This window comes from Neovison vison, chromosome 2 (genome assembly GCF_020171115.1).
Source record: "Neovison vison isolate M4711 chromosome 2, ASM_NN_V1, whole genome shotgun sequence".
Taxonomy (NCBI): domain Eukaryota; kingdom Metazoa; phylum Chordata; class Mammalia; order Carnivora; family Mustelidae; genus Neogale; species Neogale vison.
The window spans coordinates 214,447,164-214,459,906 of record NC_058092.1 but is presented as its reverse complement, the minus strand read 5'-3'; the positions used below and the strand labels follow the sequence as shown (position 1 = coordinate 214,459,906).

At 44.9% G+C, this 12,743-nt stretch overlaps 1 protein-coding gene across 1 annotated transcript in view; it reads right to left on the bottom strand.

Annotated features, from left to right (window-relative positions):
* WBP1L (WW domain binding protein 1 like) overlaps positions 1 to 9,305 on the bottom strand; it is a 60,734-nt gene extending 51,429 nt beyond the window's left edge. Inside the window, exon 1 of the mRNA XM_044240407.1 lies at positions 9,167 to 9,305. Within this exon, the coding sequence (XP_044096342.1) occupies positions 9,167 to 9,256 (90 nt within the window). The 5' untranslated portion in view covers positions 9,257 to 9,305. The remainder of the gene's footprint in view (positions 1 to 9,166) is intronic.
* Positions 9,306 to 12,743: the final 3,438 nt, after the last annotated feature.

Here is a 12,743-nt window from a genome sequence, read left to right as displayed (position 1 = left end):
TGATACAGAAAGAAGTCTATGAAGGATGAAACAATGCATGTTGTAAAGTCCTACATATATATTATCCTATTTTTGTTTTAAAAAACAAATGAAAAAAAAAAGAACTGTATCCATACCCACAATTTTATGTTTATATATAGGATTTACATATATATGTATATACATATATATGTACTATTACTATATCTATAAATATTCAGCATAAGCAGAAAACTCACCAAAAACAAACACCAAACCACAAACTTTCACTTTTTAGTCTAAGCATTTCTGTCTGTATTATATATCACTGTTATAAGCATGTGTTATTTTTGTGTAACTAAAAACTAATGGGTAAAGGTAAAAGGCACCTTAAAGCTCCAAGAAAAGCAGCCATCAGGTGTATGGAAGGAAAAAGGAAAGAAAACTGAAGTGGATCTCGTGCCAAATCAGATCAGTACAGGTTTTCTGCTTTCCCCCAACTCCCTGCAGGCACAGCAAAGAGATTTGCATATTTAAAAACAAAGGACCCAAGTAAAAAGAAAGAAGTACACGGGATGAACTTCTCACACAATTCAACTCTACACTCAACTCCCAAACAGCTACAAGGCTCCACTATCTTGGTGTCAAAAGCCAAATATTAACCCTCTCTCCCAAATAAACCACAAAGAGGAAAAAATAACTTAGATCTGATCAATCAACTAAGTTATGTTTTTTCTGTTGTTTCTGTGTTTGGTCGGATTTTAATATAGCCGGAGTGAACCATCAGGCAGAATTTCAGATGAAGAAGAGTGTTTCAGAAATGGCGAACAAAAAAACACCATGTAGGATTTGGAAAAACGTGAATATTTTCTCCACGAACGCATGTCTCTGATCTGCAAGGATGTGTAGAAACACTATTACAACGTAAGATCCGTCTTGCTTATTATTTAAAAATCAAGACATGTTTTTCTAGCTCTACTCTAGGATCCACCCTTCCAAGCCACAAATATCCTTGCAACATCTCACGTTCACTTTTACCTCTTCCAAAACAAGTTTAAATTTAATTCTTTCAATCACCTAAGACTATGAATCAAAACCAAGCCAAGGCATTTTGAGGGCAATGACGGCACCAGGAATGGATGACCCATCGCTTATCTATTTTCCCACGGAAGAAAGTATGGAAAGAAGAAAGCCAAAAGTAAACAAATCCAAGCTATGAGACTGTAGCTGTCCATGCAAGACTGGTGATCTTCAAGTCTGAGACCATGACCTACTTTAATTCCCACACTGGGAAAGCCCAGAATTCTATCAACAAGCCACAGAATTCAAACGGAAGAGATCTGGTTCCCTTTCCTTACCTCCCAGGTTGCAATGCTCTGGATTTATTGGTATTTCTTTGTTTGTGGTTTCCACATTACATGCAGTTTTTTGACCAGACTTTGCTCCATCTAGTGGAAATACAAAGGATGGTCCAAAAGGGAGGTGCCCATAAGCCAGACCTCTCCCTGTCCGTTGTATGCCACCAAGGAGACAGATCTTGCAAAGACCCACTGTCTCTGCTCCCTGTTACTCAGTGGCTGCTCTTACTGTCTGTGTGGTTATGGTGGGATCAGTGGCCCCAGGGGTGCCCACAATTGGGGTTATAAGGCAAAGAATGAACCCACATCATTGCACCACCTGGATCCTTGATGGTCCCTCAAGGTCCAACAGGAAAGCAAGAGATGCTCTCAGGTGAATGGATGGCCAGGCATTCAAAACCACCGGAATTGTTAATCCCAAGTCATCCGAGATACCCACAGTATGCTTAAAGAGCTGCCCACTAATGCCCCAAACCCACAGATGTGCTGCTTCCTGGGGTCTTGAAAGAGGAGACTTCTCCTGAGGTCACACAGCCACCGAAGTCTGGGACAGTCACCCATGGTGACGCTGAGAACACCTCACAGTCTCTGTAGGCTGAGTGTGTGACAACAAACCAACGTTCATGGGGCCAAAAATGAGAGTAGAACCAAGACTTGAAATGGGGAAAGGGAAATGTTCTAAGAATGTGCCTGTTCAGATCAGTTCTGGGGCCAGGGGAGACAAGGAGAAAAGAAAGTAACTGGCCATCAGGCTTTCAGTGGGGTGAAAACAAACATGTTCTTAAAATGAAACCACAAGGGTGAACCAAAGCAGGAGGGAAGAAAGTTCGAGACAGGGTGAATAAGGGAGGCTCACCTGCTTATTGAACCACAAACTAGAAGAAAGAAAAAAGTCTTTTTATTTCCAAAATGTTTGATGTTGCCTGACAAAGCCAGGCTGACTGACTGGCAACATGTTGACAAATCTGAGACTCTTCAAGATTCAGGATATTAAAGCTTTCAACTGTCCCACCTACAATCTGTTGTCAGAGAGGTTATTTCATACCCTTCACAATGCTCTTCATATAGGAAGGCTGACCTCAAACCCCGTGATAATTCGCGTGAGCGGATATGGGAAGAGCAGAACCAGCGTCTGTCCACCTCGGCACCACTGACATTTGGGACCAGACAGTTTTTGGTTGTGGGAGGCCATCCTTTGTCATCAGAGGTTTAGCAGCATCCCTGGTCCTGGGCAGTGACCAGCAAAAATGTTTCCAGACACTGATAAATGTCCTCTGGAAGGGGCAGAATTATCCCCAATCGAGAACAACTCTAAACATATAGGTTCACCATTTCCTCCAAGGACAAAATTAAACTCAGATATAGGACAGAAGCAAGGGAGTCACTTTCAAACTCCCCAAATCTCAGCTTCTGAACTTAATCTGAGAGCTGATAATAACTTACCAACAACCAAATGCACACTGAGGACCACAAATAATAACAGTAGAGATAATCACTATTATACTTATCACCATTAAATATATTCCAAGAGCTTTACATAGAGGATGTCTTTTAACCTCAGAGCAAACCTATAAGGTAGGTGAGTAGTGATCCCATTTTGGAGACGAGGACACTGAGGCACAAAGAGGTTAACAACTTGCTCCGGGATAGTAAGTAGAAGCCAGCTTTGGGTCTCAGGTGGTCTGCCCCCAGAGCCCAAGACCTCACCACTGTGTTGGACTATATCCCACTATTTCCACACTGGAGAGCTCTTAGATCTGCACTATTAAGTAGCCAGTAGCCACATGTAGCTATTTAATTTAAATTAATTAAAATGAAATATCATACCAGTCTTAGAAAACGGTCTGGCCGTTCCAAAGTTACTGTATAACCCAGCAATTCCACTGTTAGGTATACACCCAGGAGAAATGAAAACTTAAGTCCACACAAAAACCTTGTATATGCATATTCATAGAAGTATTATTCAAAGGAGCCCCAAAGTGGAAAGAGCCCAAATGTCCATCACTTGATGAAATGGATAAATTAAATGTGCTACATTCACAGGACATGTTAACTGGCTACAAAAAGAAATGAAATGCTGACCCGTGCCATGATGTACAGATACATCAATAGGGACGATTCCCGGAAACACCATGCTGAGTGAGAGAACCCAGTCACGGACGACACCTCGTGTATGATTCCATTTATAAGGAATGTCCAGAATGGGCAAATCCATAGGGACAGAAAATAGAGTACTGGCTGCCAGAGGCTGTGGGGAGTGGGGTTGGAATAGGAGGGGCTGCTAATGGCTATGGGGCTTCTTTCTGGGGTAATGAAAACGTACTAAAATTAGATAGTAGGGGTGCCTGGGTGGCTCAGTGGGTTAGCCGTCTGACCCTTGATTTCCACTCAGGTCATGATCTCGGGGTCATGGGATCAATCCCCACATCAGGCTCTGCACTCGGGGGCGGGGGGTCCGCTTGTCCCTCTCCCTCTGCTCCTCCCCTCATCCCCACTTTGCTCTCTCTCTTAAATAAATTCATTAAACCTTAAAAGCAAAAACAAAAAAAAATAAAATCGGATAGGAGATAGTACACAATTCTGTGACATACTAAAAACCCATTTCACGGGACGCCTGGGTGGCGCAGTTGGTTGGACAACTGCCTCCGGCTCAGGGCGTGATCCTGGAGTCCCGGGATCGAGTCCCACATCAGGCTCCCAGCTCCATGGGGAGTCTGCTTCGCTCTCTGACCTTCTCCTCGCTCATTCTCTCTCTCACTGTCTCTCTCTCTCAAATAAATAAAATAAAATCTAAAAAAAAAATAAAAATAAAAAAATAAAAAAAAAACCCATTTCACATACACTTTAAAAGGTGAATCCATTGGCATGTTAATTGTGTTGCAATACAGCTGGTTTTTTTGTTTTTGGTTTTGGATTTTTGTTTGGTTGGTTGGTTTTGTTTTTTTTGTTTTTTTTTAAGATTTTATTTATTTATTTGTTAGAGAGAGAGAGAGCGCGTGAGCACAGGCAGACAGAGTGGTAGGCAGAGGCAGAGGCAGAAGCAGGCTCCCCACCGAGCAAGGAGCCCGATGTGGGACTCGACCCCAGGACGCTGGGATCATGACCTGAGCCAAAGGCAGCCGCTTAACCAACTGAGCCACCCAGGCGTCCCTCAATACAGCTGTTATAAAAAACTAAATGTCAGTAAAAATTCAGTTGCTCATCTACCTTAGCCACCTGCCAAGTGTCAAAAGTCACATGTGGCGAAGTAGCTACCAAAACAGACAGTGCAGATATAGATCATTTCTACTACTACAGAAAGTTCTAGTGGACACACTGCTTGGACCAACGGATAAAAGGCCTTACCACCTAACCACAGTCTACCTTTCAAACATCTTCTACTTCCACCTTCCTCTACACACCCCCTTTGGAAGCTTCCACCACAGACTATGTACCACCTCCAAACACCCTCCATTTTCACTTTTCCAGGCCGGAAGAGACTTGTTTCCCTTCCCAACCTTCAAAGCCTAGTCCAAATGCCTCTTCTGTGAAGCTTTTCCTAAATCTCACTTTCCCCTGGCCAGAGCAGAAACAATTGCTCCCACTCTCCTTCGTTTGTACATCTGTGCCTCCGGGTTAGAAACCACTGTGTGTGCGATCTGTCTTCGCCACCGAATTACCGCTCCTTGAGGACAGGGATTCGGTTACTAGTATGAGGGTTCCCAGGGGGCACCTGCATGACTGCCTGCAGCAGAGCAGACATTTCAGTAGATGTGTGCTGAATTCTGCTGAAAGGATTTACAGAAATTCAAGGTGTGCGCTGAGACGATTGCTCGCTTTGGTATATAAAACAGACTAAGAAAACAAGGGAAAGGGAATTAAGAGTCCGGATGTTCCATCTCCCACTATTCTGTGAGAAGAAACGATGGTGATCACACTGAAATGCTGTTTTTAAGAAAGAAGAGTGGAGGGGCACCTCGGTGGCTCAGTGGGATAAACCTCTGCCTTTGGCTCAGGTCATGGTCTCAGGGTCCTGGGATCGAGCCCTGCATTGGGCTCTCTGCTCAGCTGGGAGCCTGCTTCCCCCTCTCTCACAAGCCTACTTGTGATCTCTCTCTCTGTCAAATAAATAAATAAAAATCTTAAAAAAAAAAAGAAGAAGAAGAAGAAGAAGAACAAAAGAAAAGTGTAATAGAGCTTCTGGACTGAAAACCGGGGCACAGTTGGTGAGTAAGGGGAGGGGGGCACAAGGTACGATATGTAGCAGCTAGGTAAGATATAAATATCAGGAATTAAGACCCCTGGGGCACCTGGGTGGCTCAGTAGGTTAAGCCTCTGCCTTCAGCCCAGGTCTCTGCTCAGCAGGGAGCCTGCTTCCCCCTCTCTCTCCGCCTGCCTCTCTGCCTACTTGTGATCTCTGCCAAATAAATAAATAAAATCTTTAAAAAAAGAAAAAAAAAGAAATTAAGACCCCTATCCCACTCGAAGTTTTAAGCATGGCAGAGGAAAGGTACAGACGGTGTCTCTAGAGATTAGGCTGGGTGGCTTAATGGAAAAAGACATTTCTTCTATTTTAAATAACGTGATCAGATTGTTCTAGTTGAATCTAAGAAACAACGGAAAGAAAGAAACTCTATGTATCTCATTCATTATTTAAATAGAAGAGACAAATGTTACGGCCTCACTGGTGAATCCACTACTTTTTCATTCTTTATGGTTTTAAGGAATGACATCTGAGTCGCAGTGACCTATAGGAGAGTTAAGTCCAAGTTCCGAATCTCAGAAGTGAGCTAGGCTGAAAACTTTCCTGGGCCAGGATGGCAAGAAATAACAGTTCCAAAGGAGAGCTGGTGACAGGGAAAGCAAGCCACTCTGTATTATATAAATACCTGATACCATGTATTTCTGATATTAGATACATATGTATAAAAAGATTGTATATGACAGAGACATTTTAAGGGGAAAAAAAAAAAACCCACAGTAAATCACCCACACCATGTTCAATACGGAATGAGTACAGCGAGTCCCCCTCATTCAGCGTTAGCTGGAAGCCCCTTGTTGAAATAAGGACAGTGAGTACCTGAACAGCAGCCTACGTCAAAATGGCCTCTGAATTTTTTGTTCTTTCCTGATTTCTACAAGCCAAAAATCAACAAAAATCCAAACAAAACAAAAAACCAAACTGACTAAACAGGGGTAGATTCAGAGTTAATAATTATATAGTAACTTCCATGCCAAAGGTTAAAATTCAAAACACGAATCTCACTGTAGAATCTAGTACGCCTGGGCAGAAACAGACAAGGGTATGAGGTGGGGACGGGAGTACTGGGTGTGGGGTGGGGATGGTCAGGAAGAGAGAGCCCACTCGTTACCAAACTTTCTCTTCTCTGCAGGAACCGTAACCACATAATAGCGACTGGTCAGTGCTAGCATCCATCCAAATGGAACAAAGTACAAAAGCCACCCTGTCCCCAAAATAAGTATTGGAAGTGCCAGAGAAATGATAAGAAAGCAGCCTGTGATCGATAAACTGCAATTAGGACATGACATTGAAGATCCCCTCCCACATTTCTCGCCAAGTCCCAGGCTTCCGTGACCTGGCGGCAACCTCCACTTTCCATCCTTCCTCTGCCAAAGAAGTGGATCCGGTTCCCACCGTCAATTCAGAGGCCCACCACTGTTCTTCCACTGGCGCAAAGTATCCACAGGCCCAGGGCACCGACCTCCTAAGGCTCCAATGTTCTCAAATCAACCCTCAGGCCGTGTAATTTACTGGATCTTGAGAACCGCCTTTCTTAAATGTAGAAACAGATGCAAAAGGCAAAGTAATGCTTTGTTCTCTATTTTGTTCTTCAACATCTATACTTTTTTTATGGTTAAGATTGATTTTTTTTTATTTTAGAGAGACAGTAAGAGTGAGTGTGGCGGGGAGAGGTGGAGAGGGAGAAAGAGACTCTCCAGCAGACTCACCGCTGAGTGAGGAGCCAGACGCAGGGTTCGATCCCACAACCAGAGCCGAAATCAAGAGCCAGATGCTCAACTCACTGAGCCACCCATGTGCCCCAATATCTATCCTTCGTAAGTTCCCCAGTCCTAAGGGTTCTGACTTTTCCAATAAATAAAATTTATTTATCCTGGCACTTTATGATTTTAACTAGGAAAAGAAGAACCCCCAACAAACTCTGGGAGGGTCCCAGCCCTAGAAAAGGGAATATACTGGGCCAGAAAAATGAGCTCTATCCCTCACATGTTATTTCAAATATACATAAATAGATCGGGAAGGGGGCACAGGGGATACCTCAACAGATAAATAACAAATTGTGATAGAGCCATATAGTGAATTTTATTCAGCCATCAAAAAGGAACCAAGTAGTGGTACATGCTACAATGTGGGTGAATCTCAAAAACATTATGTTAAGGTAAGGAAGACAGACACAAAATACCACAAATTGTAGGATTCCATTTATATGCACTATCCTGAAAGGTAAATCCAGGGAGATAGAAAACAGACTGGTGGCTGCCAGGAGCTGGGGGAAAGGGAAATCGGGGAGGAACTGCTTAATGGGTACGGGGGTTTCTTTGGAAGTGATGAAAATGTTTTGGAACTAGATGTAGTGGTTGCACAACACTGTGAATGTACCAAACACCACTGAATTGTTCACTTTAAATGGTAAAAGGCTTTTAAATGGATTGTTACATGAATTTCATCCCATTTTAAAAACGAACTAATTTCTAAAAGAAAGAATACTAGGGGACAAGACAAGACACATATGTGAAAAGGCAGCCCATAAACTCCTAAGGAAAAGATAAGTATTTTTCCTGGCACTCTGCTTCTTCTCTTGATCACAACGCAAAGTTCAAGTGCTAAGCTTGTATAGACTCTGCCATCACGCTGTGTGTGAACTGAGTGTGTGTCTATTCCCTTCTGAAAAGACAGGGAAGAGAACAGAAAGTGAAGAAAATAGAATGGTAAAGCCTTGCCAAATGCAAGGGAAGGAGGGGTGATTCCCCCTACTGCACCCCACCCAACTTGGCACCAGGAGTAATGCTCCTATTAGGGTTTCGAAATGCCAGCCGGAGCTGGAATCAGCACAAGCAAGCTTCTCTGCCTGGATAAAAAGCAAGCCACCCAGCAAGAAAAGCTGGGGTGCTCCATTTGCTGCCCATACTGGCATCAGCACCACCCTTTGCTCAAAAGCCCTAAACTGGCCTAGATCAGCATCAGTGGCTGGCTCTCCCAGGCCAGCCAGCCTAACAGCAAGAGCTTGTTATAGCTCAAGTGTGCCCTCCTCCTGAGGGGTCCCGATCTACTTCATCTCACAGGCCTACCAAGAGTTCGGCCTCCAACCTCTTGCCTCCAACACATTAAAAAATGGAGCCAAGATGCCCTCCGAACTTCTCCCTGTCCAGCTTGAAATAAATATCCACTCAGCCCCTCCTTCTCTCAGGCCACCTCAATAAACCCACGTACCCCTACCCGCACACACGTACACCCTGCATCACTGCCTCGGAGACCTGCTTCACGGGGGGACTCGAATGCGCCCCCCATGCCTCAGCCTCGCACCACTATCCAGTCACAGTCATCCCAGCCGACCTGACCTAACTGCCCTCTCAAAGGGCCCCACATTCGCTGGGCACCGTGCCTCTGCCACTTCCTGACACCAAAACAGGTGTCCCCCAGCTGAACACCGACGCCCCCTTAGATTCTGTCCACTCCAGGCATGGGAGCCCCTCTTGGGACCCCTTAACTCTTGGCAACAACACTCCTTCAGCCCCTCCAGCCAGGCAGCAATGCCGTCTTCAGCCCCCTCCAGCCAGGCCTCGACGACCCCCAGGCCCCCAGGCTGGCCCGGACGCCCTCTCCCCCTTACCTGCGGGGGTTCAGCCCTAGCTGACAGGGGGCTGGGCAGCGCCTGGAGGAGCAGGAGCGCCATGCCACCCAGGAGCCTTCTCCTCTCCATCCCCCTCCTGCTCCTGCTCCTCCGCCACGGCGCCGCCACCTCCCTCCTCCTCCTCCCTCTCCTCCTCTTCCCTCTTCTTCCTTCTTCCCTTCTTTTCCTGTTTCACTCTCCCCTCCCGCTTCCGGCTCTGCTCCACCCCGCCGCAGCCCAAACACCCTCCCACACACGGGGCAGGCTCTCCAGTTCCAGCGCTTCGTGGGCCCCTGCCCTTCGTCCATTGACCAAAAGAGCTGTCGATCAAATAGAGGTTCCGCCCCCCCATGTAGACGGAAGACCAGAGGGATCCAGCCAATGAAAAGTGGGAGGAAGCCGGGCCATCTTGAGTGCTGCTTGGCGGGGTGAAGGCGACCCACGCCACAGAGAGTGGCGGAAGTAGTCCGATGGGGGGGCGGGACCATCTGGCACCAACTTTGAAAAATCTAATTCGAGTGCAGCCATCTTGAGCGTGGCGGAAGTACTCGATCTCTACACCTTAGCAAAGAAAGGGAAGGGGTATGGTGATTCTAAAGAATATTGGAAAACAAGTTGTTTTAGAAGGTAACCGGGCACTCCTTAAATAAAAAACAACTGCAATCTAAAACCCTTTTGACGTTTTTTATTTGAAGCTCAGCCCTGGGTACCAGGGTCCCTCTTCTTGTCTCAAAGTGCCCGGGTGGTAGCTTAGGTCAATTTGAATTCCCTGAAATGGTACCTTTTCCTGAGGCATGGTGCTGGGTCGCCCCAAGTTGCAGGAACATAATTATATTGACTCTGCCTCGGAAACAGCTCTGAAATCCTCTCCCATTGCTTCCATCCATATTCTCATCTTCTTGCTAAATACAAATGATCTCCCTGCTGGCCCTAGTTGCCAATTCCTCTCAGTTACTGCTGCACTCCACAGCAAGGATCCTCTATGACCCAAAACCAAACGTCCTTGTCTTAAATCTTTCCCTCTTAAAATACTTCAACTACCTACGGAACATTTAATCCGAAATATTCAACATGGTTCTCTCTTGTGCCCTGATCCCTGCCTATTTCTTTTTAATCTCATCTTCTGCCACTACATTTTCCCACACATTCCACTTACACCAAACACTTAAAGAGGGCTACAGTGTGCTATGCTATAGTACACAATGCACATACAGTTTTCTGTTTATAAATTCCTAGTTCCCATCCCTCTCTTGTTTCTTCTTCCGGATTCTCATAACACTAAACACACACTGTAGCTGATCTGTAATATCTGCCTAGCTGATCTCTCCCACTAAATCTGCAGTTTTTTGTATAGCACACCGTCTTTCTCTCAAAAAAAAAATTTTTTTTTTAAGAAATCCCTACAACATCCTGTACAAGCCCAACCATGTGCCCAACAATGTTGGTAAAATAAATGAACAAATGAAGACCCATGCCAGAAAAGCCAGATGCCTGTAGCTGCCAATTTCCTCTCAAAATCCTGCCAAAGCATTTTGCAGGTTGGCCTAGTCTAGCCCATAGCTGAGCCCAGAGGGAATTTGTTCTTGGCTTAAATGGTGGCAAAGGGGGAAACAGGTAAGAGTGAAAAAAATTGGTTCTGCCTTTTCTTGATCCTGCTTTCCTAAGTGTTACAAAAGGTGACAAGTAGGGGTGCCTGGGTGGCTCAGTGGTTAAGCCTCTGCCTTCGGCTCGGGTCTTGGTCTCAGGGTGCTGGGATAGAGCTCCGCATCTGGCTCTGCTCAGCAGGGAGCCTGCCTCCCTCTCTCTCTCTCTCTGCCTGCTTCTCCATCTACTTGTGATCTCTCTCCTTGTCAGACAGATAAATAAAATCTTTAAAAACAACAACAACAAAAGGTGACAAGTATTTTTGCTGATCTCAAATGCCTTGGAAACTCATCCAACCACAATCAAGCTCCCTGGGGAAGAAACAAAGATTCAGTATTAGACAAAGACCAAATTATTTTCACAGCACAGGGTCTCAGTCTTGGCTTCAAGGTTTTGTAAGTCCTCCTTTATAAAAACCACGCATCATCATCATGAGGAAACCCAATAATGTCAATTCAGCAAACACGGATTTTACCCTAATTTCCCTTTCATTCTTTACCTGAGAGCTCAAACTGAGCCACTGGATGGAACAAATACTAAACTCTGCCCAGTCTGGATTAGCACTTCCCACATGAAGGCGTTTGAGTCACCCTAACCACTTCGCTTTCCATATCCCACAGGTGCCAACTCAAAGAAAGCAGAGAGGTCTTACGGAATGAAGCTGAGATGCAGTTTGAAGGAGTGCTTTTTGAAGTGTCTCTAAAATGTAGCCACCACATACTTCAGATTTTTCCAAAAGAGCCACTGCCTATATAGGGAGGAGGAATGCCAGGAAGTTTAAGGAGCTGGGAAGGAAAGGAGAAGTTTGACAGTTCTTGAAAGAACATCAGTGTTGAATTGCTTCCAAGCTCTGCCTAGCTCTGGTAATGTTTTTCCTATTTGTCTTTGGAAATGGGCAAAGCTGAAGCCAGATCTATCCTAAGAAAGCTAGCTCAAAGACACAGAGTTTTCTGCTCAGAAATCAGTTCAAATCAAATTGCACATGTTACAGCATGGATAAACTTCAAAAATACTACACAAAATGAAAGAAGCCAGACACGGAAGGCTACACACTGCATGATTTCACCTACATGAAAAGTCCAGAACAGGCCAATCTAAAGAGGCAGAAAATAGATTAGGGGTTTTGAGTAGGTGGGGGATGAAGGGAATAAAGAGAGACTGCCAAAGGGTACAGAGTTTCTTCTGGGAGTAATAAAAATATTCTGGATGGAACACTGGATGGTTCAATTGGTTAAACATCTGCCTTCAGCTCAGGTCATGATCCCAGGATCCTGGGACTAAGTTTGGCATCGGGCTCCCTGCTCAGCGGGGACCCTGCTTCTCCCTCTGCCTGCCACTCCCCCTGCTTATGCTCGCTCTCTCTCTGTCTAACAGATAAATAAAATCTTAAAAAAAAAAAAAGTAAAATAAAAAAAATAAAAATATTCTGGAACTAGTGATGATAATTACAACTTTATGAGTATACTACAAAACACAGAATTGTACTTTTTTTTTTTTAAAGATTTTATTTATTCATTTGACAGAGAGCACAAGCTGGGGGAGTGGTAGGCAGAGGGAGAGAAAGAGAAGCAGGCTTCCCGCTGAGCAGGGAGCCTGATCCCAGGATCTTGGGATGATGACCTGAGCCTAAGGTAAACTCTTAACCGCCTTGAGTCACCCAGGTGCTCCTGAATTGTAGACTTTAAAAAGACGAATTTATGTTATATGACCTGTATTTTAATTTTGAAAAAATAGGGAGAAAAATTAAATTGCAGCCAGTACCTTGGCCTCAGGGAAGAGGCCCTTTTTCTTTAGAGCAGTGGTCCTTGAAGTGTGTGCCCCAGACCAACAGAAACCACATCGCTGGACAATTACAAGAAATGCACATTCTCAGGCCCTGCCCCAGACCTAAGCATCTGCCCTTGGCCCAGGACATGATCCCAGGGTTCTAGGA